This window comes from Oncorhynchus clarkii, chromosome 28, assembly GCF_045791955.1.
Source record: "Oncorhynchus clarkii lewisi isolate Uvic-CL-2024 chromosome 28, UVic_Ocla_1.0, whole genome shotgun sequence".
NCBI classification, from domain to species: domain Eukaryota; kingdom Metazoa; phylum Chordata; class Actinopteri; order Salmoniformes; family Salmonidae; genus Oncorhynchus; species Oncorhynchus clarkii.
The window spans coordinates 31,714,248-31,740,918 of record NC_092174.1 but is presented as its reverse complement, the minus strand read 5'-3'; the positions used below and the strand labels follow the sequence as shown (position 1 = coordinate 31,740,918).

At 43.0% G+C, this 26,671-nt stretch overlaps 3 protein-coding genes across 5 annotated transcripts in view; 1 reads left to right on the top strand and 2 right to left on the bottom strand.

Annotated features, from left to right (window-relative positions):
* Positions 1–788: 788 nt before the first annotated feature.
* On the bottom strand, positions 789–3,297 carry LOC139387607 (glutathione S-transferase 3, mitochondrial-like). 3 transcript variants are annotated; one of them, XM_071133973.1, is made up of 6 exons: positions 3,171–3,297; positions 2,187–2,321; positions 1,999–2,072; positions 1,830–1,887; positions 1,588–1,660; positions 789–1,492 (listed from the first exon to the last, which is right to left on the bottom strand). In XM_071133973.1, exons 2-6 carry the CDS (start codon positions 2,301–2,303, stop codon positions 1,362–1,364), a joined length of 453 nt encoding a protein of 150 aa, XP_070990074.1. In that variant the 5' UTR covers positions 2,304–2,321; positions 3,171–3,297; the 3' UTR covers positions 789–1,361. The 3 variants fall into 3 exon arrangements, with proteins under 3 accessions (XP_070990074.1, XP_070990076.1, XP_070990077.1); XM_071133975.1 differs by having other exon boundaries at positions 2,187–2,343; positions 3,171–3,282; XM_071133976.1 differs by lacking the exon at positions 3,171–3,297 and adding an exon at positions 2,833–2,972.
* Positions 3,027–21,812, top strand: LOC139387605 (leucine-rich repeat-containing protein 52-like). The gene is made up of 3 exons (XM_071133971.1): positions 3,027–5,283; positions 5,447–6,077; positions 18,188–21,812. The coding sequence occupies exons 1-3, from the start codon at positions 5,230–5,232 to the stop codon at positions 18,532–18,534; spliced, it is 1,032 nt and encodes a 343-aa protein (XP_070990072.1). The 5' UTR covers positions 3,027–5,229; the 3' UTR covers positions 18,535–21,812.
* A 3,707-nt stretch (positions 21,813–25,519) lies between these two features.
* LOC139387171 (zyg-11 family member, cell cycle regulator, like) overlaps positions 25,520–26,671 on the bottom strand; it is a 37,085-nt gene continuing 35,933 nt past the window's right edge. The window contains exon 15 of the mRNA XM_071133225.1: positions 25,520–26,227. The gene's annotated coding sequence lies outside the window, so the exon portion shown is untranslated. The remainder of the gene's footprint in view (positions 26,228–26,671) is intronic.

Below are 26,671 nucleotides of genomic sequence, written 5' to 3'. Positions count from 1 at the left end.
TTAGCAACAACTCTGGTGGACATTCCTGCAGTAAGCATACCAATTGCACACTCCCTCAAAACTTGAGACATCTGTGGCATTGTGTTGTGTGACAAAACTGCACATTTTAGAGTGGCTTTTTATTGTCCCCAGCACAAGGTGCACCTGTGAAATTATTATGCTGTTTAATCAGCTTCTTGATATGCCACACCTGTCAGGTGATGGATTATCTTGGCAAAGGAGAAAATTCTCACTAACAGAGAAATTAGCTTTTTGTGTGTATGGAACATTTCTGGGATCTATTATTTCAGATCAAGAAACATGGGACCAACACTTTACGTGTTGTGTTTATATTTTTGTTGTGTAGTACAGTCCCCAGCCCTAACCCAACCATGAACAGAACATTACCTAATGGTTAAGATAATAGTAAGGCATTTATTGTTCCTGCATGTAGGCTTAGAGGTGATGGGGCAGCAGGTAGCTTAGCGGTAACAAAAGTTGGGCCAATAACCAAAAGGTTGCTGGTTTGAATCCCCGAGCCAACTTGTTGAAAAATCTGTCAATATGCCCTTGAGCAAGGCACTTAACCCGAATTTCTCCTGTAAGTCGTTCTGGATAAGAGCGTCTGCTAAATGACTAAAAGGTGTAAATTTAGGACAACTATGCAGATCAATGAGGACAACCACACACATTAACCTCTTGGTTCACTCTGGTTCTTCTGAGGCAATAACATCTCCTTATTCTCCATACACACACACACACACACCTCACGCCCATGGATACAAACATTAAAACACAAGTCCATGATAGAACCTAGAAATGTTATTGAAGCCCATTTTCCATGGTCATTTTCTACATTAGAATTGCATTTAGAATACAGCACAGGAGGATGCTAAGGGTAGGACGGATCCTAATTATGGCAGGTATGGAGATAATGGAATGGCATAAAACACCTGGAAACTGTGTTTGATGCCATTCCAAATAATTCTGCTCCAGCCATTAACACGAGCCTGTCCTCTCCAATGAAGGTGCCACCAACCTTCTGTGGAATACAGTTTTGGCAACATTATGCATAAAAAAGTCCACACTCTAACAAAGAGTAGCTGGTGAAGCACCATGAACAGCTTATCTGGGCCTATCAGTGTTGAGGAGGGGGTCTGGGAGGAGTTGGCGTGGTGTGGTAGTTATGGAATGATAAACTAACAGTCGTGGTCATCTCTTTCCAAATGTTTACTGAACTCTGTCTGTACATATCACACACAAGTACGGATGCCCACAAAGGACATCCTACAACTACTAATAGACTGGGGTCAGGTGGGGTTGCAGTGCTTCTCACTGAGGAATGGTAGCAGGAATGGCAGCTGGAAAGGGAGCTGAGAACCTCATCCTGGTCTCATCCCAGGCCTCACCCAGTCACCACAGCCTAACAGGGTTCTGCCAAAGTTGGCTACGGTCAGAATCATGCCCAGCAGAGCAATGTTCCCGGATAACCCCGGCATCCTTTTTTTAGGATCTGAAAGGAATACATAGAACAAAACCCTTGAGTAAAGGATGCCATAATGTTTTAATAAATGATTGTATTATAAGCATATTTATCAATTGTCTTACCTCCAGTGGAGTATCCGTATGCATAGATCTCCCTGCTTATAACCCATGTCATTCCAAGTCCACTGACTAGGCGCTGTAACACAAATGGCTCCCTGTTAAACAAAAGACTCTTAAAGAGTCTTAATAAAGGGGAATCCAGATGAGTGTCTTTATGGAGTACTCTGACTAACTAACTGTAAAGTCTGGGATGCATGGTACGCAAATCTAACATATATAGTAAATTAATAAATGGTGGAACTCACAGGACTATGCAGACCACCAATGGCCAGACTGAAGAGGAAAACAGGGTAGCTCTCCAGGCTATAAAAAAAATATGTTTAACCTAATATTACAAGAAATGTTTGGTTTTTATAACAAACATCTGGTTGTTTCCTCTGCTGCTTCTGTGAAGTACATACTAAATGTTCATACGTGTTCTGATGGGCTCGCTGGATGCAGTTGAAGATATTTCCAGAGTCTGGATCATTGCTGTACATCTGAGGGTACTGTCCAACAGAGAAGAGAAAATCAGGGGAACCATCTTGAGTTTTTATAGCCTAGTTTAAGCTTTAGATGATTCATTGGCTGACAGACAGTGGGCCAGGTCCCGGGCAACTCACATTGATCTTGTACTTCTTGCGAGCTTTGCCAACTTTCACAGCAAGGTGGGCAACCATGACCATGCTGGCAACACCAGTGAGAACCACATACCCATATTCTTTAGACAGCACAACCATTCTGGCACTGATCTCCTGCTGCAATAGAAAAGCACATAGCCTACAGGTGAGTTGGTCAATCCCATTTTCACATTCACTGTAGATAAGATACTGGTTGAAAGTCCAATAAGTAAAACGGATTAGTTAGTAGGCCCTAAATTAATAAATTACATTAGATCAATGCCAAGTCGTTGAAACCAGAATATACTCCATGTTCTTGGAAAATAGGCTTCTATGCTAATATGGAATGTGCGTATTATGTCTATTGTAGCCTATTGTTAGGATACTAAACTGCAAAAACCCTTCCCCTCAGCAAAGTTCTCAAAATGTGACACAAAATAACCATCTATGCATGTAGTACAGTGCACATAAAAGTTACAAATAAACAATAGCAATAGGTGCATATCTTCGCATTTTCAAGCGAGTAATTCAGTTGAACTTGATGCGCTAAAACACATGCCTAACTCCACCAAGTGTCTGCGGGCTTTCACTCGTCCCTTGTAACTGATTTACGAATTAAGGTAACTGAATTGTAAGGAACTCTCCTCACCTGGTTATCTAGGTCTTAATCGAAAAGAAGAAAAAAAACGGCAGACAAGAATAGGTCCTCCATGGAATGAGTTTGACACCCCTACACTAAAAGCTCCCAAAACAAAAGCCGTGTTTGAGAGCATCAAAACGATTGCAGGCGACTGCCGACTGACTGATCTACAAATCACCTTGCATCATGAATAACTACTCATTAGAATTTGTAGATCAGTCAATCAATACAGTGCGAGTATGATCCTCTCGAACACGGCCAACGTGAGAACTAGAAGTGCAACATTATAAGCTATCCAGCAACAATACGTAACGTTGAAAACCGTTTGTAAAATAAGTGTTATTTACCTGTTAATGACGATCTGAATAATGTTCGCAATTGAAAGTGGTCCGTCGGTTGTCAGTCAGTAATCCTGTATCCTGTGTCGTCAACTCGTAAGGGAGTCAGTCCTATTTAAACACACAGAAGAGGCGTGGTGCCTCCCCCTAGTGGGGTAGAGTTCATTTGGGTTGTATCAGATCGTAGGACTACTACCAATAATTCTGAATTTTAGTATGACATTGAGTAATATAATAAAATAGTGAAATTAATAGAATAACTTTATTTACAGTTAGTGTTTCACAAGCCTATTTAAAGTATGTTTATTTGAGTGCAACCTCTTCATTTTCCTATGTGAGTTCAAACGGGGCCATATCTGACTCACAAACCCCTTGAGCTCTGGTTCTCTGTTCAGCCTAGTCATTGTGACAATGTCATGCGTGAGGGAAGTTCCCTTATGTTCACTACAGTTTGTTGATAGAAAGTAATCAATCAGTTTTACTTCCCTTGTATAGAGTGATTATGCTGACTCTTATCTACCGAAGGTAATTTCACCAAAGTGTGGCCTTGGATTAGACAGACGGGTTTAGTCATAGGACCTTTTCAGTATTAACTTCTGTTAGTTAATTTGTGTTAAGATAAGTGTTAATTTCACTGGTGTGATTTTTTTCCAGTTACATTTGTTTTCATCCGTTTGGTTTTTGTTTCAGTCTGGCACATTATGTCATACTAATTCTTCTCAATATCAAATGTAAACAATTGATAGGCCCAACATTCAATTTACATTCCAAGTGTCGGTCATAGGGAAGAGAATCCTGTTTTGCAATATTTTAACAATACTACATCACTAGATGGCACTATATCTTTAGTAAACAGCCGCCGTAAGTACACTTTCTGAATGGCAGAAGCTTTGAGACTTTGGTCTCAGAGAAAGGATCATGACAATATCCCATTATGAAAAGTGTGAATAAATGCTCTCAGATTGGTTATGCTTCTTTGTTCTTTTTTGAAGCAGGGACATAATTGTGGATGAAGGCTTGATTTCATGCACTGTCCCTGACTTTATTATCTCTTGCTGACTGGCACTCTCCCTTTCGGTTGTTGACAGGCATTTCTCTGTCAAATGCTTTGAGATTATTTTTGTAATGAAAAGCGCTATAGATGTTGAATGAATTATTAATTATTATTATAATCCCTCTCCAGCATCACATCTGTCCTCCCACCATGCTGCTGAATCTGAATCAGCACTTCAACACCTACACATCTCTCTGAGAGATGCAATGGGAAATCCATGTGTATGTGGCTTGTGGGAGAAAAGTTGTGTGAACTGGCTCTTGCCATGTCAATGTTGTAGGTTATATAACAATAATATTGAAATAGTGGCATGTGGCTCCATGCCCAAGCAGCCTGGCACTCTAAGTTTATGACCCTGCATCTGGCTGGAATATGACACTAGACACACACACAACCACACACACACACACACTAAAATAACACACATATGACAGTTCATGACAGTGTAATAACCATCTTACCATTTTTAAATAGGCACTATGTAATTTAATTTAATTTATACATAAATACATTGAGATAGAGTGTTCTGTTGGGCCATTATAGTGTCACAATTGGCTATACCCTGGGCATTCTATTTTCAGAACGATTTGGGTGCATTTGTAGAATTAGGTAACCTCTCCTAGCTTGTGTGACTGCTTGACTCCAGTTGTTTAGGCTTTCTTTAGCTCCGTCCTCTCTCTCCTCACACACTCGATCCAACGCGTGAGCAGTGAGAGATCACCGCCCACATTCTCATTCGCGGCTCAGTTTCAGAGAGGGCAGTCAGACCACCACACTTGCAGGAGACCAAATACTATATTATAACACTAGGCTACGACGCGCGAACGAACTCTCCTGCATATTAAGTTCAAATGGCGGCAGTTACACAAAAATTATTGATACTAGAAGAAACACTCTAATCGACCAAATCCAATTACAGAGAATTGGAACTGAGAGGGCGCTTGGGCGTCTGGAGTCCATCAGTTCCACTATAATGGATACGCACGGGAACCAAAACGTGAGGTGACTCTCGGAATGAACTACACAAACTTGCAAGGGCAAGTGGCAAACGTCAAACCTCATTATCAGGTAACTATAATTTAATAATTTGAAATAGTTAATAGCATTTAGTTTGGCTAACTGACAGGCCCTAACTGGCAGAGGACATAGGCTATTAATGAATAATGTGGCGTGGTTTGTCCAAACGTAATTCATGAAGTCCTCACCAAGTGTCATGCGTCTTGCTCCGCAGCCCAGCGCGCAATCCTTGCGGCTCATCATTCTGCTGATCCTAGTCATGGGGGTGGCCCCATCCCCAGCTCTAACAGCGGGATGCCCGTCACGATGCATATGCGATGACCAGCTCGTGGTCCAGTGCGCCGGGCAGCACCTCACCGCCTTCCCCACTGACCTACCGCTGGCCACTCGGCAGCTCATCATCTCCAACAATCGCATCGTGGAGCTGCCGCCGTTGCAGCTCAACTACCTGTCGGACTTGGTGTACTTGGACTGTAGCAACAATTCCCTGACGGAGATTTCTATGTCCACATTCGGGAACCTGGGGAAGCTTGCTTACCTGGACTTGTCCTTCAACACCTTAACGCGGATAGAGGACAGGACGTTCGGGCCGCTCTCCAGCCTCGTGATGCTGAGAATGACGGACAACCCCGGCCTGTCGGATATTCACCCGGACGCTTTCGCAAAGAACTCGGCGCTGCAGGTGCTGGACGTGAGCCGGAACAACCTGACGGTGCTCAACATCAGTTCTCTCATCGCGCTGCCCACCCTGCGCTCGGTCGGCCTCAGCGGGAATTCCTGGAGCTGCGACTGCGATAACGAGGACCTCTGTCTCTGGGTTCACATCGAGGCATTCAAGTTTCAAGGTAAAACTAGCTGCACCTTCAGATATAAATATAAATCCAGATAATTCCCTCTTTCTATATGGTTTGTGTAAGTTTGGTTGTTTTGTCTTACCTCCTTTCTCATTTGTGTGAGGGTTGTGTTAGATGTGCTGGCCCATAAGACATAGCTACTACTGTACTGTGATTATATTATGTGAAATGCTGTACTAATCATACCAACATCATACACATTGATATACAATATAGATTTACAAAGTCAGTATGGGGGGGGGGGGGGCTGGACCAATAGCAGTAGAGGACCGCCATTCTCCCCAGCTCTGCACTTCCCAGGCCTCTATCAATGAATGTTTCCATGTTCACACGCTCCTGAAATGAACACTGAAAGCATTTCACTTTCCCAACCACATGCACTTCATATAACATAGGTCAACTACATGTTTCATTTATGAGTTCATGAATGAGATCTACTACACTAACACAATTAAGACGTTTAGGAATGTCATTTCAAATAGAATATGTGGAAAGACTGATATGAATATTGTTTATGCAATAGTGGTGCGTGGGTAAAATCACAGGGGAAGTCAATCCAGGAAAAAAAGCCATATTACAACCTGTGTTGTGATAATTGCGTTGTTTGCTCTATAAACTATTAGTTCATATGTCTTGACACCGTGATATATATGCTTAAAGCTGAGACGATAAGAAGACACAGTGGCAGAATAAATTCAACCACACCTTTACATTTGTTTCATTACAAAACCAGAGAACAAGTCCACAAAACATATTGCATGCAACAAACAGTATATGACCTACAGCACGGTCAAGCAAAGTAATGTTTCCGACATTTTCAGACTATTAAACAACTATTGATTTAGAACCATGGTGAGGTACCGCAAGTCGCAAAGAAAACAGGGGCTGCTTCGACTATTCCAGCACCATCCCAACTTCAACATCATCTAATCACCTCTGCTTAGTCTAATACAGTGACAACTAAAAGATACCAAAAACGATTTAGTTCAATCAACGTTAGCTAAATATGATGTGGCTGTCCATAGTACTGATGTGTGTGTGTGTGCGTGCAAGTAGAACACACATGTTGACTCACCCTACTTGTAAAGAAACGCCAATGCCATTCCTCTTTCATGTTGCCTAAATGGTCTATGACTGTCATACATTACATGCTTTTAGTTTTTGTTGTCATATTCCTAGGCTACCTGGCTGAAATACTTACTTGCTAGCCTAACTTCCTTTCATGGGCAACGATAAGCCAGGCCAGATAGTTAACATTAGCATACTACATCTAGCAAAATGTTGATCTTCTATGCTCTCAGGCCAGGGACACAATGTATTATTTTATGGTTGGATCAGAATCGTCTTTATAATCATTGGCCAGTACGGAGAATTAAGTAAAACCACAAGTCCAAATCCCCATCTACATCCATGATTAATTTAGGAAAGGGACTATTTTATATATCTATCTAGCTAGCTAGCTAGCTAGCCCCCTGAGGACCACCGAACTAGATGCAACAATGAACGTTTTTCAATAATGACATTTGGCCTGTGATGTGATTGGTCTGAAGTCAAATCCAAACGGGCTTCCCTTGACACTTTTTTTGGTGCGCCAGAGCTCACTCAGTTTAGCTCAACACTGATTGGCTATTATTTTATTCATTTTTTATCAAGGGAAGCCAAATCCTCGCTGGCTTCCATTGCATTCAATGCTACGTGCGGAAACAATGTCATACTCTTTCTGACCAGACAGCATCAGATAGATACGCTACACATACTGAGACAGAGCGGCGCTGTCTCCTTCGCTCTGATGCTTTTTCCAGTGTGATACATCCAGCCTCTTGCGAAATGAAGGAAATTTGTGACACACAGAGAGAGGAATGATAAATTATTTGGTATTTTTGTAGTTTTTTTCTTGGCATCCAGGAATACATGCCACCATGTTTATGACAGCAGCAGTAGAACAAACTTAATGAAAACTTAAACGTGTTAATGTATATATTCCTACATTTCATGTGCAGTTGCCTGCATCACAGGGCCTAGGGTGTCTTAAAATCAAAATAAAATAAAATGTTTATTTGTCACATGCACCGAATACACCTTACAGTCAAATGCTTATTTACAAGCCCTTAACCAACAATGCAGTTAAAAAAAGAAAGAGAAAACCTACAAAAAAATAATAAAAAATACAAGTAACAAATAATTAAAGAGCAGCAGTAAAATAACAATAGTGAGGCTATATGCAGGGGTACCGGTACAGAGTCAATGTGCAGGGGCACTGGTTCGTCGAGCTAATTGAGTTAACAGGTGGCAGTGGAGGCTAATAACCATAACAGCAATTGAATATGATCTGTTAACTCAGGACTGAAATGAGACACATACTGAGGAGCCTTTCACTTATTCCTTTACTCACTCATGCAATTAAGGCTTAATCCAAAAAACCCCAGTGTCTAGATGTCAAATCACCAGTGAATCGCATCTCCACCAACCGCTTCCACTTTAATCAACAAACTATGTGCCTATGTAATGAAGGTGGCTCGGGGAACCACACTCAGGTGATCAGTAACCTTGCCTGAGACCTAAACATTTTGGTTAGCTTCCTAGGCCTTTAGATAGGCTTTATCTCAGTGGACTAACAGTCTTGTGGTGTGCAATAAACCTTGGTTCAAATCCAGCCGGTTACATAATGCAACACAATTCTGTTTGGAATAAGGGTTGATTTTTTGTTACATTCTCATATCTTGACAGACCCCTCAACATTTTCCACATTTTGTTACATTACAGCCTTATTCTAAAATAGCATATTTTTATTCTCATCAATCTACACACAATACCCATAATGACAAAGCAAAAACAGGTTTGTAGACATTTTTGCCCCAAAAAATGTAAAAAACGGAAATATCACATTTACATAAGTATTCAGACCCTTTACTCAGGACTTAGTTGAAGCACCTGTGGCAGCGATTACAGCCTCGAGTCTTCTTGGGTATGACGCTACAAGCTTGGCACACCTGTATTTGGGGAGTTTCTCCAATTCTTCTCTCAAGCTCTGTTAGGTTGGATGGGGAGCGTCGCTGCACAGCTACTTTCAGGTCTCTCCAGAGATGTTTGATCTGGTTCAAGTCCAGGCTCTGGCTGGGCCACGCAAGGACATTCAGAGACTTGTCCCGATTCCACTCCTGCGTTGTCTTGGCTGTGTGCTTAGGGTCATTGTCCTGTTGGAAGGTGAACCTTCACCCCAGTCTGTCCTGGGCGCTCTGGAGCAGGTTTTCATCAAGGATCCCTCTGTACGTTTCTCTGTTCATCTTTCCATTAATCCTGACTAGTCTCCCTGTCCCTGCCACTGAAAACATCCCCACAGCATGATGCTGCCACCACCATGCTTCACCGTAGGGATGGTGCCAGATTTCCTCCAGACATGACGCTTGGCATTATGGCTAAAGATTTCAATCTTGGTTTCATCAGACCAGAGAATCTTATTTCTCATTGTCTGAGTCCTTTAAGTGCCTTTTGGCAAATGCCAAGCGGGATGTCATGCCTTTTACTGAGGAGTAGTTTCTGTCTGGCCACTCTGCCATAAATCCTGATGGGTGGAGTGCTGCAGAGATGGTTGTCCTTCTGGAAGCTTCTCCCATCTCCACAGAGGAACTCTGGAGCTCTGTCAGAGTGACCATCGGGTTCTTGGTCACCTCCCTGACCAAGGCCCTTCTCCCCTTATTGCTCAGTTTGGCCAAGGAGCTAGCTCTAGGAAGAGTCTTGGTGGTTACAAACTTCTTCCATTTAAGAATGATGGAGGCCACTGTGTTCTTGGGGAACTTCAATGCTTCAGAACAGGTGGACTCCAATAAAATTGTAGAAACAATGGAAACAGGATGGAAACAGGATGCACCTGAGCTTAATTTCAAGTCTCATAGCAAAGGGTCTGAATACTTACGTAAATAACGTATTTTTGTTTTTTATTTTTTTATAAACGTTCAGAAATGTAAAAGACAACGAATATTTGATTTTGGATTTGTTCAGTTTGGAGTCTTCTGCTGCATTTTTGGGATGTGTCTATAGACAAAAGAGCAGCTATTTATAGTGCACCTCACTGAGCAAGAGCCAGTCTTACTAAAACCATGATACACCTACTAATGGGCATCCCCCGCACACACATGCACACACATACACACGCACACCAGCTCATCATCCTCTCCCCTGCAGCTCAGGCAGAATCCTAAACTAGTCCTGTAAGAGCTGTCCTATTTCCATGCTGCTCATTGCCTTTGTCTGCTTTAATTTGGAGTGTCCCTTCAAGCGAAAGCTTGCAGCAAGGGAGAACACACACACACACATTCCAGACCGCAGTGTTTTACGCAAAGAGCTCCTCTGGAGCTTACCTGTTCTGAGAGGCACTGTCTGTCTGTCGTCTCAGCGGTTTAGAAATAATGCATTGATAGAAGGAAGGGAAGAAAAACCCACAGAAAGAACTAACAGATTCTCCACTGCTGTCTCACCTCCTAAAGACTAGCATACTGCCTGTAGTTAGCAGTTACATAAGGAAAGGGTATTTTAGGGTGGCCGGTAACCTAGAGCGTTGGGCCAGTAACCAAAAGGTTGCTGGTTCAAATCCCTGAGCTGATTAGGTGAAATACATCTGCCCATGTGCCCTTGAGCAATGCACTTAACCCTAATTTCTCCTGAAATTCGCTCTGGATAAGAGTGTCTGCAAAAAAAATCCTAGAAACAGTGTGGTGTGGGGATTGGACGGGGAGAAGAGCCCTGAGGGGGAGGCGCCGGCGGCTTCCATGCCTTGGGGAGAGGCATCAGAGAACTATTGAAGTGTATTGTGGTGTCTATCTCCTTCATGAAAACTCCCCACATCTGTGCTGCTAAATTAGTTTCCAAACTCTCAGGGCATCTGAAGACAGATGTCTTTGGAGACAACAGAAGATCTAGGCCCATCTCTGTCATTATCCTATATCCATCATTCCTAAAAGTCCATTTGTGCTTGATCTGAAAATGTGGTCGGAGGCACCGTATGACGCAATGGCGGATCCTCCGGAGGCATGCAGAGGACAAATTGAGCTCAGTACTGCATTGCTGTGCGCCTCCCAAATTTTGTAACAATGAGGAGGGCTCCGTAAATCTCCGCATTGACATAATTGGTTGACGGTAGGTGGGGGCGAGAGGTCCTATATAAACCCAAACTCACTTCCTTGACAACTTCCTTCATAATAGCTCTGCGCTGCTCCGTGGAGAGCAAGAGTATTAATGCCCTGACTTCTGCAGAGGCTGTATCACCGTAAATGCTGCCGATGCAGACGTAGGATTGACCATGTAGCACCTTTACTCTATCGTTAGTGATGCTTATTTACTGGGTTCAGTTCTGCCTCTCCCCTGCTCCCCTGATTTACGGAGCCCTCCGCATTGTTACAAAATTTGGGAGGCGCAGAGCAATGCAGTACGGAGCTCAATTTGGCCTCTGCATGCCTCCGGAGGTTCCGAAATTGCGCCACACCCTCCGACCACATTTTCAGATCAAGCACAAATGGACTTTTATTCACATCACCAGACAGAGATCACAGGGTCAGTTGTGTCTGTGATGTAGGCTAAGACAAATCAAGAGAATACTGTGTGTGAATTTCTACAATGGAACACTAATTAAGAATTCATTTGATGTTAATCAAAAATATCTCTTCCTACTATTAAACATTGCCTTACTGTTATTTGATCTGTATCTTCCAGTACACCATATAATCCTCTGCAGCTCCAGTCAGATTTGTACTCAAATCTCAATAGATTAGACTAGTACAACATACTTTTAGTGTATGTGGACACCTGTTCGTCAAACACCTCATTCCAAAATCATGGGCCTTAATATGTAGTTGGTCCCCCAGTTTGCTGCTATAAAAGCCTCCACTCTTCTGGGAAGGCTTTCCACTAGATGTTGGAAAATTGCTGCGGGGACTTGCTTCCATTCAGCAACAAGAGCATTAGTGAGGTCGGCCACTGATGTTGGGCGATTAGGCCTGGCTCGCAGTCGGCATTCCAATTCATCTCAAAGGTCAGGGCTCTGTGCAGGCCAGTCAAGCTCTTCCACACCAATCTCAAGAACAAACATTTCTGTATGTACCTCACTTTGTGCACAGGGGGCATTGCCATACTGAAACAGGAAAGGGACTTCCCCAAACTGTTGCCACAAAGTTGGAAGCATAGAATCATCTAGAATATCATTGTATACCTTAATGTTAAGATTTCCCTTCATTGGAACTAAGGGGCATAGCCCGAACCATAAAAAACAGCCCCAGACCACTATTCCTCCTTCACCAAACTTTACAGTTGGCACTCTGCATTGGGGCAGGTAGCGTTCTCCTGGCATCCGCCAAACCCAGATTCATCCGTCAGACTGTCAGATGGTGAAGCGTGATTCATCACTCCAGAGAACGCGATTCCACTACTCTAGAGTCCAATGGCGGTGAGCTTTACACAACTCCAGCCAATGCTTGTCATTGCGCATGGTGATCTTAGGCTTGTGTGCGGCTGCTCGGCCATGGTAAACCATTTCAATAAGCTTCCGCCGAACAGTTCTTGTGCGGATGTTGCTTCCAGAGGCAGTTTGGAACTCAGTAGGGAGTGATGCATCCGAGGACAGACGATTTTTACGCACTGCACACTTCAGTACTCGGCGGACCCGTTCGGTAAGCTTGTGTGGCCTACCACTTCGCAGCTGAGACGTTGTTGCTCCTAGATGTTTCCACTTCACAATACCAGAGCTTACAGTTGACCGGGGCAGCTCTAACAGGGCCGAAATTTAACAAACTGACTTGTTGGAAAGGTGGCATCCTATAATGATGCCACGTTGAAAGTCACTGAGCTCTTCAGTAAGGCCATACTATTGCCAATGTTTGTCTATGGTGATTGTGTGGCTGTGTGCTCGATTTTATACACATTTCAGCAACAGGTGTGGCAGAAATAGCCAAATCCACTCATATCAAGGGGTGTTCACATACACAATATATAGTTAAAGTCGGAAGTTTACATACACTTAGGTTGTGTAACGGCTTTCTTCCTGGGAGGGAGAGGACCAAAGCGCAGTGTGGTAAGTGTCCATGGTTATTTAATGGCAGAAACTCAACATGAACACAATACAAAACAATAAACGTGGCAAAAACCCAAACCAGTCCTATCTGGTGCAGAGAACACAAAGACAGGAAACAATCACCCACAAATCCCAACACAAAACAGGCTACCTAAATATGGTTCCCAATCAGAGACAATGACCAACACCTGCCTCTGATTGAGAACCATATCAGGCCAAACATAGAAATAGACAAACTAGACACACAACATAGAATGCCCACCCAGCTCACGCCCTGACCAACACTAAAACAAGGAAAACACACAAGAACTATGGTCAGAACGTGACAGGTTGGAGTCATTGAAACTCGTTTTTCAACCACTCCACAAATTTCTTGTTAACAAACTATAGTTTTGTCAAGTCGGTTAGGACATCTACTTTGTGCATGACACAAGTCATTTTTCCAACAATTGTTTACAGACAGATTATTTCACTTATAATTCACCTTATCACAATTCCAGTGGGTCAGAAGTTTACACTAAGTTGACCATAACTTTAAGCAGCTTGGAAAATTCCAGAAAATTATGTCATGGCTTTAGAAGCTTCTGATAGGCTAATTGACATAATTTGAGTCAATTTGTTGAGTAGCTGTGGATGTATTTTAAGGCCGACCCTCAAACTCAGTGCCTTTTTGCTTGACATCATGGGAAAATCATAAGAAATCTGCGAAGACCTCAGAAAATAAATTGTAGACCTCCACAAGTCTGGTTCATCCTTGGGAGCAATTGCCAAATGCCTGAAGGTACCACGTTCATCTGTACAAACAATAGTACGCATGTATAAACACCATGGGACCACGAAGCCGTCATACCGCTCAGGAAGGAGACGCGTTCTGTCTCTTAGAGATGAACCTACTTTGGTGCGAAAAGCGCAAATAAATCTCAGAACAACAACAAAGGACCTTGTGAAGATGCTGGAGGAAACAGGTACAAAAGTATCTATATCCACAGTAAAACGAGTCCTATATTGACATTACCTGAAAGGCCGCTCAGCAAGGAAGAAGCCACTGCTCCAAAACCGCCATAAAAAAGCCAGACTATGGTTTGCAACTGCTCATGGTGACAAAGATTCTACTTTTTGGAGAAATGTCCTCTGGTCTGAAGAAACAAAAATAGAACTGTTTGGCCATAATGACCATCGTTATGTTTGGAGGTAAAAGGGGGAGGCTTGCAAGCGGAAGAACACCATCCCAACCGTGAGGCAAGGGGGTGGCAGCAACATGTTGTGGGGGTGCTTTGCTGCAGGAGGGACTGGTGCACTTCACAAAATAGTTGGCATTATGAGGATGGAAAAGTATGTGGATTTATTGAAACAACATCTCAAGAAATTAGTCAGGAAGTTAAAGCTTGGCCGCAAATGGTTCTTCCAAATGGACAATGACCCCAAGCATACTTCCAACATTGTGGCAAATGGCTTAAGGACAACAAAATCAAGGTATTGGAGTGGCCATCACAAAGCCCTGACTTCAATCCTGTAGGAAATTAGTGGGCAGAACTGAAAAGGCGTGTACGAGCAAGGGTGCCTACAAACCTGACTCAGTTACACCAGCTCTGTCAGGAGGAATGGGCCAAAATTCACCCAACTTATTGTGGGAAGCTTGTGGAAGGCTACCCGGAACGTTTGACCCAAGTTAAACAATAGTTATGCAATTTAAAGGCAATGCTACCAAATAGTAATTGAGTGTATGTGAACTTCTGACCCACTGGCAATGTGATGAAAGAAATAAAAGCTGAAATAAATAATTCTCTCTACTATTATTCTGACATTTCACATTCTTAAAATAAAGTGGTGATCCTAACTGACCTAAAACAGGGAATTGTTACTAGGATTAAATGTCAGGAATTGTGAAAAACTGAGTTTAAATGTATTTGGCTAAGGTGTATGTAAACTTCTGACTTCAAATGTATACTAAAGTATGTCCTCAATAAGTCCATCCATGCACAATATATGAACAAAACCAGCCAATTCTGTGGTGAAAAATATGCCAGTGTAAATAGTGCGTGAACAAAGTCTGCTGGCATGAAACACAGAATACAGAGCAGAGCACAGCCAGTCAGCCAGGCAGCCAGGCAGCCAGGCAGAAACAGTAAAAGCCTTTTGAGCTGATCCCCAAACACAAAAAGCTGCGAAAACAAAAACAAATTAATATCCGTTGACATTCTCCAACACTCTGGTTATTGCAATCACATTTAAGGCATTTTTCTTCTTCAAAATATGACCCCTAACAAACCAAGGCTTCTGGATGATATCCAGGCAGCCATACACACAGTATGATCATCTTTGAGTCTTTAGTATCTTTGATTAGACCATAATACTGTATAATACTGTCTCCCCAAAATCCATTTATAGTAGTCTATTCCTCTTCTGCAGCAGAGTAGGAGTAAGCTGTCTGGTCTTTGATGCTACAGCACAGGAGTTCCTGGTTCTGACAATCAAAACAAAAATCCCCTTGTCTATTGACATTCATGATTTCTGAGTGAGTGAGGGTCTTAGTCATGATGCAGGAGCCTGCTGGAGGTATGCAGCCTAGCAGAAGAAAATCCCTTCTATCTGATTACTGTACGAGTCAGGCACAAAAGGCAGAATTACCCAGTGAAATCCAGTAGGGTTTGAAATGTGCTTGAATTATTCAAAAGCTTTGGATTTGGTGTAATGTAATATCAACAACACACCAGTAACAGACAGCAGCTCCTATTCTGTTACTTTCTGAAAAGGGAAACAGAAGTATTTAGCATGTGTTGTTTTCTTACATGGTATTTTATTTTGATTTTTTGCTCGAAATTGAAAGATATTTCAGGAGGTAGTGTGTGTTATCTAGCTCTCATGGAGGTTATGTAAAACGATATCATGTAATGTGTTTGAATTATTCAACAGGCCACAACTCCCTATTTGATGAAATATAATATTGATATCACCTTCCCTGGGTTGCTTACCTACGCACTTCAACACTTCAAATAACATTTCCATCATTATTATGTGTATGTAGATTACCGACTAACGCAAATGCATCCGATTAAGAATATAAGAAAAAGTAATGCTCAATAGTAATGTTGAAGTTTTTGGTTGGGGAATTGATAATAATAGTAGCAGTAAGTTGTTCTTATGTTGGTAATACAGTATGGGCTCAGTACTAATTGTAATGTCTACTAGGATGGTAACACTTTTTTAATTGTCCCAAGTAGATGTTCAATAACTGTGAGCAACATTTAAACTATCTACCAACCACAGGAGGCTGCTGAGGGGAGGACGGCTCATAATAATGGCTGGAACAGAGCAAATGGAATGGCATCACACATATGAAAACCATGTGTTTGATGTATTCGATACTATTGAACTAATTCCGCTCCAGCCATTACCACGAGCCCGTGCTCCTGTGCCCTAAACTTAACCCTAACCGTAGCAAGCAGTTGTTTATTGATAGTATGACCATCTGTTGATAAGCTATCTATATATCATCAATATTGGACTATCCAAATAAAGTGTGACCAAAACGGTCTTCACTAATATAACTAGGACATCGAGTTTTTACTTGTCAGGTGACATGGTCAAGAAAAACTCTGGAGCTCTAATCATTACAACTAGTGATAGGCTCCTACTGTATCACCAACTAGTGATAGGCTCCTAATGTATCACCAACTAGTGATAGGCTCCTACTGTATCCCCAACTAGTGATAGTCTCCTACTGTATCACCAACTAGTGATAGGCTCCTACTGTATCACCAACTAGTGATAGGCTCCTAATGTATCACCAACTAGTGATAGGCTCCTAATGTATCACCAACTAGTGATAGGCTCCTACTGTATCACCAACTAGTGATAGGCTCCTACTGTATCACCAACTAGTGATAGTCTCCTACTGTATCACCAACTAGTGATAGGCTCCTAATGTATCACCAACTAGTGATAGGCTCCTACTGTATCACCAACTAGTGATAGTCTCCTATTGTATCACCAACTAGTGATAGTCTCCTACTGTATCCCCAACTAGTGATAGGCTCCTACTGTATCCCCAACTAGTGATAGGCTCCTACTGTATCACCAACTAGTGATAGTCTCCTACTGTATCACCAACTAGTGATAGGATCCTACTGTATCACCAACTAGTGATAGGCTCCTACTGTATCACCAACTAGTGATAGGCTCCTACTGTATCACCAACTAGTGATAGGATCCTACTGTATCACCAACTAGTGATAGGATCCTACTGTATCACCAACTAGTGATAGTCTCCTACTGTATCCCCAACTAGTGATAGGCTCCTACTGTATCACCAACTAGTGATAGGCTCCTACTGTATCACCAACTAGTGATAGGATCCTACTGTATCACCAACTAGTGATAGGCTCCTACTGTATCACCAACTAGTGATAGGCTCCTACTGTATCACCAACTAGTGATAGGATCCTACTGTATCACCAACTAGTGATAGGATCCTACTGTATCACCAACTAGTGATAGTCTCCTACTGTATCCCCAACTAGTGATAGGCTCCTACTGTATCACCAACTAGTGATAGGCTCCTACTGTATCACCAACTAGTGATAGGCTCCTACTGTATCACCAACTAGTGATAGGCTCCTACTGTATCACCAACTAGTGATAGGCTCCTACTGTATCACCAACTAGTGATAGGCTCCTACTGTATCACCAACTAGTGATAGTCTCCTACTGTATCCCCAACTAGTGATAGTCTCCTACTGTATCACCAACTAGTGATAGGCTCCTACTGTATCCCCAATACAAATACTAGTGTGACATTTTATTTATTTTTATTTAACCTTTATTTTATCAGGGAGTCATACTGAGACCAAGTTCTCTTCTACAGATGAGCCCTGAATTACAGAAATGACAGAAAATAGACACATCGAAATATAAATACAAAATGCAAGCAGAAAGAAAAACATGGAAAGAAAAAAACCAAACACACTCATTAGTAATACGGTCAGGACTTATGAGAGTACTGTAGCCCTGTAACCCCCACTTGTGTTGTGTTCTCTTCCAGATGAGGGCCAGACGGTGTGCCGTGGTCCTCCTGACCTGCAGGGGCAGCGTCTGGGTGAGCTGGGGCTGCAGCTGCGGTCGCGGTGCCACCAGGGCCTGGGTTCCTGGGACTACCTGTTCTTCCTCGCCATCGGCTTCGTTATCTTTGCGGCAGGAACGGTGTCGGCGTGGGCAATCGGCGTGGTCATGGTACTGTACGAACGCTATGTCAAGAAGAAGAGCGAGCAGATGGACCCCGATGACGAGATTGAGCAGGACGCAGGACCTGGCACGGGGGGCGGAGGGGGTCACCATGCCAACCCACGAGGTAATGGGGATTTGAAAAACACTGGTCACATGGTGGTATGACTCCACCCTGTCCCACAGCCTCCCTACCGACTGTGCCTCGGAACCTACAGAACTACAAAACCTTTGATGTCATAAAATGGCAGAGGTTAAGAAGAAACTACAAAGCAGAGAACACTGGGATTAATAAAATACAGAAGAGAGACAACGCAGAAATGTGCCTGATTTTCATGGTGATTGAGAGTTAAATGGTTATAGTTCCTTAAAGTCCCAGTGCACAGTTTTGTATCATATTGTACAACAGCTGATGAACCTAACTTTGTAAAAGTGTGACAAAATGTGATCAGTGTTATTTACTGATGGTTGAAAATACAATCGAAACAGGACCTTCAAAATCAGAAGGTTTTGCATGGATGGAGTTTTGGCTTGCTTGGTGACATCACCAGGTGGTTAAGTTATAGACCAATAACAAAGTGACTTCCAAACCTCTCTGACAATAGCAGCTAGTTCAGGTTACATGTCTCTCCCATTAGGTTCCGCCAATTAGGCCCCTCAATCAGACCACTCCCAGACAGTTATGGCAAAATTCTTGCTTGAGAAATAGTATTTTGACCATTTTAATGGAATACTATTACAGTAAGGTACTTAACTGTTACCCAGAAATGATTTAATATTGAGATAAAAACAGCTGCATTGGGCCTTTAATATACTATAATAATAGGATTCAATTCTCTGGTCCTGTGTGTGTGTGCTCACTTTGGTAGCCTGTGTGTGTGTGTGTATTGGGCGTTTGACTCCCCTCTACTATTAGCCAAGAGATCCTCTCTAAGTAGAGCCCTGTCTGCTGAGGGACTTGGCTTCTACCCAGCTGGCTGTTGGAGCTATTCTGGCCGGCCTCTCAGTGGGGCCAGGTAAACACAGGACATGATAATTGATTTCCAGCCTTCCTGCTGTCCGTGTGTAGTAGGATGCAGAGTCCCGTCCACCCCACCTGTCTCTTCATGCACTGACTGCACCAAAAACCTTACAGTACCTACTGAATTATAGAACAATTCTACAGCAATAACACAAAACACTTCTACTGTGAAGCGTAATGATTATTATGAAGCACAGTACTAGTCCTACTCTGGGACAGTTGCTTTCATCTGACCCAACCCCTTTAGAATACTACTGACCATCCATCATTCTATATCCCACGACGTTAGCACTGGCTTCTTTTAAAGCTAAATGCTACTCAGATCAGGTGGATCAACACTCACTGTCCTGTTGGTCCTCCGGCTGCACTATGACGTTAATCCTGACTCGAATGTTATAAACTTAGTAGAGGTGAGTCTCTCCATTCATCCCAACAACAGCAGCTGCTCTAAGGAGAGGCTTGTGGTGGGATTACAGTGGCTCTGAGGGGCTGTAAGAGTACATATCCATTACACACAATGGATTGATCAGCTGGAGAGATTGTGTGAGAAGGAAGGAGGGAAGGAAAAAGAGAGTAAACACACACACACACACACACTAGGATGTGGCGCACACGTGTGTTAGAGAGATAAGCTGGGGTCCAAGGTGCCCCCCAAGATGAATGTACTTCATTGATGTATAGACAGAATTCAGAACTTCTGTTCTGATACATCTAAGCGACAGGGAGCATGTTCTCTAGGAATACTAGAGGTAGTGTTGGCTGTTGGGCTGGTTTCCTGATCAAAGCAGAGATGTTACTACAGTTATCTGACCTTTATAGTGACACTGTTTCTTTCTAGTCAACACCAGGTGATTCTGAACAAGGAGATATGTTGGTGGTATGAACATAGTACTGTAACCCTCAAATAGGAGACTCAGGAATGTGTGTTTATTTTGAGGGGGAGGGGGGTGGGGGGGTGACGGCGACGGCCTACCGGGGAATTGCCTTGCTCATGGGCAGATTTTTTTAACTTGTCAGCTCGGGGATTGGATCCAGTAACCAACGCTCTAACCACTAGGCTACCTGCTGCCCCAACATGTAGGCTTGCTTGGATGCCTCAATGCACATTTTCAAACACAGGTTTCTGGTTGCTGTCATACTTGCATGTCATAAAACAGCCATAGTATGTGTCTACAGTACCATACCTGCATGATCCCTACAGTACACTATATGATCATGCATTCACTATGCATGTTCAGTCCAAGGTTTGTTTATTCACTTTTTAACCACATATCAGGCGGTATAACCCATGATATGCTGCAGTATGAGGACATCACGTTCTGGTAAACTCTCTGATTAGGCAATAGTAGGGGCAGGCACGAGGTGCACTGGAGAGGAGAAGGGTAAGGCCGGGGTGTTGCAAGAATACCTGCTATAACCCTAATTTACATCGCCGCGACAACCCTGCAGGAATTTCAAGGAATGACCACGTCGGTCCCTGTCTTAATAAACCACAAAATGACCCGGTCCCTTTTCAACCAGTTTCCCTTCAACACACACACACACGCACACACCCACAAACGCACACACTCTATGACCCCAATCCAGCTACACACCATCTTCGTCATTCACTGGACAGGGTACTGTGACTCTTCCAAGATAGCTTAGAGGTCCATTTATGTTGATCACTGAATATTGCGCTCACATAAAACACAGGTCTTGTTTGTGGCTTCATTGATTGGGTGGGTGAGAGGTTGAGCAGCATGTGATCCAGGAAGGAGCAGGTTTTTAGAGTTAGACACAGTCACAGCTGTCTCTCTGAGCTAGCTAGTCACGTGGGTTACGGCGGTATGGCAGGCGGAATGACATCATGCACCCATGTGTTTGTGTTCTTATATGGAGCCAGCAAGGGCCAAGAGTTAGATTCACTGCCTTGCCTATACATATGTCCCCCCCCCCCCCCCATCACCGCCAATACACACGCACACAAACACACCCACACCAACTAAGAACTGGGTGCCGACTTTTTCATTATTTCTTCATAACAAGTCCTTGGATAGAATCAAAAGTAACACTATAGATTTACTGTGAGCTGGGGTCGGGACAGAAGACAACTACTGTAACTTATATTAAGTGAACATCTCTTACGCTTACAATTGTAAACATATACAACGGTATATAATGAGTGTTCTGTACCTGTTTTGTACCTTTCTGATGTGGTTGTGTCTGTCACGAACTTGCCCATTTATTCTGACAGCACAAAACCATGAGAATTTGAAAAAGCACAGGTTGATTAATCAAATTAACGGCTGATGTACAGTATGATTGATTGATGTAGTAGGGCAGGCCAGATGCAGTTGGTCCCTCTGTGGTATAACTGCTCAACAGGCTCAGGGGGCCTGCCAACTCTGTACCCTTCCACAGCAATAAAAGTAATTGGATCGGACATGTGGTGTTCTTTTAAGCATCACAGAACAGCCTGTGGAGGCTTCCTGCTTTGTCTTGTGAACAACTGCCCACTCTCATTGAAGCAACGGAAGTTCAAGGCCGACCACGGTACTGCAGGCATTGTTAGCAGAAAACAGGATCCCCATGATAATGAATGGAAAAATGGCAATCTATGTGTAAATAAATACAAATTTGAAGACAATAGTACTAATAATTGCTTCTAATACACCAGATGTATGTCCTTGAACCGATTATTATAAAATCATACACAGAAGGAGTCAAGAGGATAATTACTTGCTAATGGCAGCATGCGGTACCCCGTTTGGCCTTCAACTTGAGTTACTCAATGAGAGCGGGCAGCACTGAGCTAGCCTGCAACATCATCCTGGAGTAGCTTAAACTGTGCATGTTATGTCTCCATGAGACGCCATCTTAGCCGACTTCATGGCTTCAATATGTTATTGAATCTTCACAGAAATGAATGGTGTCCTGTGATCAATGGCTTTGTCCATCCATATATACAGTCATTGTAACTCCCACAGTATCCATGTCTGACTGTCCTCTGTCCTCTGTTTAACTCCCACTGTATCTGTCTCTCTGACTGTACTCTTTATCTCCCACTGGATTGGTCTCTCTGACAGACAGTCCTCTGTAGAGGGACACTGGCTGTTTCATTAACTCTAAAATAAGTCACACGTGTTGTTGACCTAATGGTGTAAACACACACATACACACACATACAAACATACAGATACAGTGCCTTGCGAAAGTATTCGGCCCCCTTGAACTTTGCGACCTTTTGCCGCATTTCAGGCTTCAAACATAAAGATATAAAACTGTATTTTTTTGTGAAGAATCAACAACAAGTGGGACACAATCATGAAGTGGAACGACATTTATTGGATATTTCAAACTTTTTTAACAAATCAAAAACTGAAAAATTGGGCGTGCAAAATTATTCAGCCCGTTTACTTTCAGTGCAGCAAACTCTCTCCAGAAGTTCAGTGAGGATCTCTGAATGATCCAATGTTGACCTAAATGACTAATGATGATAAACACAATCCACCTGTGTGTAATCAAGTCTCCGTATAAATGCACCTGCACTGTGATAGTCTCAGAGGTCCGTCAAAAGCGCAGAGAGCATCATGAAGAACAAGGAACACACCAGGCAGGTCCGAGATACTGTTGTGAAGAAGTTTAAAGCCGGATTTGGATACAAAAATATTTCCCAAGCTTTAATCATCCCAAGGAGCACTGTGCAAGCGATAATATTGAAATGGAAGGAGTATCAGACCACTGCAAATCTACCAAGACCTGGCCGTCCCTCTAAACTTTCAGCTCATACAAGGAGAAGACTGATCAGAGATGCAGCCAAGAGGCCCATGATCACTCTGGATGAACTGCAGAGATCTACAGCTGAGGTGGGAGACTCTGTCCATAGGACAACAATCAGTCGTATATTGCACAAATCTGGCCTTTATGGAAGAGTGGCAAGAAGAAAGCCATTTCTTAAAGATATCCATAAAAAGTGTTGTTTAAAGTTTGCCACAAGCCACCTGGGAGACACACCAAACATGTGGAAGAAGGTGCTCTGGTCAGATGAAACCAAAATTGAACTTTTTGGCAACAATGCAAAACGTTATGTTTGGCGTAAAAGCAACACAGCTGAACACACCATCCCCACTGTCAAACATGGTGGTGGCAGCATCATGGTTTGGGCCTGCTTTTCTTCAGCAGGGACAGGGAAGATGGTTAAAATTGATGGGAAGATGGATGGAGCCAAATACAGGACCATTCTGGAAGAAAACCTGATGGAGTCTGCAAAAGACCTGAGACTGGGACGAAGATTTGTCTTCCAACAAGACAATGATCCAAAACATAAAGCAAAATCTACAATGGAATGGTTCAAAAATAAACATATCCAGGTGTTAGAATGGCCAAGTCAAAGTCCAGACCTGAATCCAATCGAGAATCTGTGGAAAGAACTGAAAACTGCTGTTCATAAATGCTCTCCATCCAACCTCACTGAGCTCGAGCTGTTTTGCAAGGAGGAATGGGAAAAAATGTCAGTCTCTCGATGTGCAAAACTGATAGAGACATACCCCAAGCGACTTACAGCTGTAATCGCAGCAAAAGGTGGCGCTACAAAGTATTAACTTAAGGGGGCTGAATAATTTTGAACGCCCAATTTATCAGTTTTTGATTTGTTTAAAAAGTTTGAAATATCCAATAAATGTCGTTCCACTTCATGATTGTGTCCCACTTGTTGTTGATTCTTCACAAAAAAATACAGTTTTATATCTTTATGTTTGAAGCCTGAAATGTGGCAAAAGGTCGCAAAGTTCAAGGGGGCCGAATACTTTCGCAAGGCACTGTATATCCCTCTCTGCCTTCATAGAGTACTATGAAATATTGGATAGAGTATTCTGGGTGTCCAGACTGGTCCAAAATGATGTTAATCCAATGGAGTTGGCTGGGAGAGTGAGATAACGAGATGCTTACTCACGCTAAGCTCCCACAGAGGAATGAGAAGTACAATTATATTTCAGTCTGGATCAGACAGATAGGCAATCTGCAATTTCCTCTGTGGTATTTGTGTGTGCGGGCGAGGGCCTAAAACATATTTGCGGAGTCTATCATTTATTTTTCCTCACTTTGTCTGTTCCACTTCCTTATCTCCAATCAGTCCCTCTCCTTTATCACTCTCACTCTCTTTACCCCTCGTTTTTTGTGACATTTCTGACTGGTGGCCATGGACCCTGCTTTTTCAACTGTTGTTTTCCCTCTGGCTTTCTTTTTATGTCTCTCTCTCCATCTGTCTCAGTCTCAGGTATCACTTTAATATTGATCACAACAGGCTATCAGCTATCAGTAGGCATAATGTACAGGCTATCAGCTATCAGTGGGAATAATGTACAGGCTATCAGCTATCAGTGGGAATAATGTACAGGCTATCAGCTATCAGTGGGCATAATGTACAGGCTATCAGTGGGCATAATGTACAGGCTATCAGTGGGCATAATGTACAGGCTATCAGTGGAAATAATGTACAGGCTATCAGCTATCAGTGGGCATAATGTACAGGCTATCAGTGGGCATAATGTACAGGCTATCAGCTATCAGTAGGCATAATGTACAGGCTATCAGCTATCAGTGGGCATAATGTACAGGCTATCAGTGGGCATAATGTACAGGCTATCAGTGGGCATACTGTACAGGCTATCAGTGGGCATACTGTACAGGCTATCAGTGGGCATACTGTACAGGCTATCAGTGGGCATACTGTACAGGCTATCAGTGGGCATACTGTACAGGCTATCAGTGGGCATACTGTACAGGCTATCAGTGGGCATACTGTACAGGCTATCAGTGGGCATACTGTACAGGCTATCAGTGGGCATAATGTACAGGCTATCAGTGGGCATACTGTACAGGCTATCAGTGGGCATAATGTACAGGCTATCAGTGGGCATACTGTACAGGCTATCAGTGGGCATAATGTACAGGCTATCAGTGGGCATAATGTACAGGCTATCAGTGGGCATACTGTACAGGCTATCAGTGGGCATACTGTACAGGCTATCAGTGGGCATACTGTACAGGCTATCAGTGGGCATACTGTACTAGTTACATATCTAAACTTCTCATGCATCTGTACAACAAATAACAGTCCAACAGGACTTTCTCACTCAGAACAATTAATAATATACTCAAATAAAATGTTATTTGTTACATACACATGGTTAACTAATGTTAATGTGAGTGTAGCGAAATGCTTGTGCTTCTAGTTCCGACCATGCAGTAAAATCTAACAAGTAATCTAACAATTTCACAACAACTACCTAATACACACAAGTGTAAAGGAATGAATAACAATATGTACATAAAAATATATAAGGATGAGCGATGGCCGAACGGCATAGGCAAGATGCAGTAGATGGTATAGAGTACGGTAAGAACATATGAGATGAGTAGTGTAGGGTATGTAAACCATTATTTAAAGTGGCATTGTTTAAAGTGACTAGTGATACATTTATTACATCCAATTTTTAATTATTAAAGTGGCTAGAGATGAGTCAGTATGTTGGCAACAGCCACTCAATGTTAGTGATGGCCTCGAGATAGAAGCTGTTTTTCAGTCTCTCGGTCCCAGCTTTGATGCACCTGTACTGACCTCCCCTTCTGGATGATAGCGGGGTGAACAGGCAGTGGCTCGGGTGGTTGTTGTCCTTGATGATCTTTTTGGCCTTCCTGTGACATCGGGTGGTGTAGGTGTCCTGGAGAGCAGGTAGTTTGCCCCCGGTGATGCGTTGTGCAGACCTCACTACCCTCTGGACAGCCTTACGGTTGTGGGCGAAGCAGTTGCTGTACCAGGCGTTGATACAGCAGGACAGGATGCTCTCGATTGTGCATCTGTAAAAGTTTGAGAGTGTTTTTGGTGACAAGCCAAATTTCTTCAGCCTCTTGAGGTTGAAGAGGCGCTGTTGCGCCTTCTTCACCACGCTGTCTGTGTGGGTGGACCATTTCAGTTTGTCCGTGATGTGTATGCCGAGGAACTTAAAACTTTCCACCTTCTCCACTGTTACGTTCCCCAGTTTCTGTGTTGTAGTTTGTGTATTTGAGTGTGTGTTTCAGGTAATGGCTTCCTGAAATCCCCCAAGCAGCTGATTGGTCGACTCCATGGCTAATTGTAGCTGACCCCGCCCACTCGTCAGGATACAGCTGTATCCCATTAGACTCATTCTCCAGCTATAAAAGCCAGTGTTCTGTTGTTCAGAAAGAAAAAAAAAGATCATTGCTGAGAGGTCATTGCTGAGAGGTCATTGCTGAGAGGTCATTGCTGAGAGGTCATTGCTG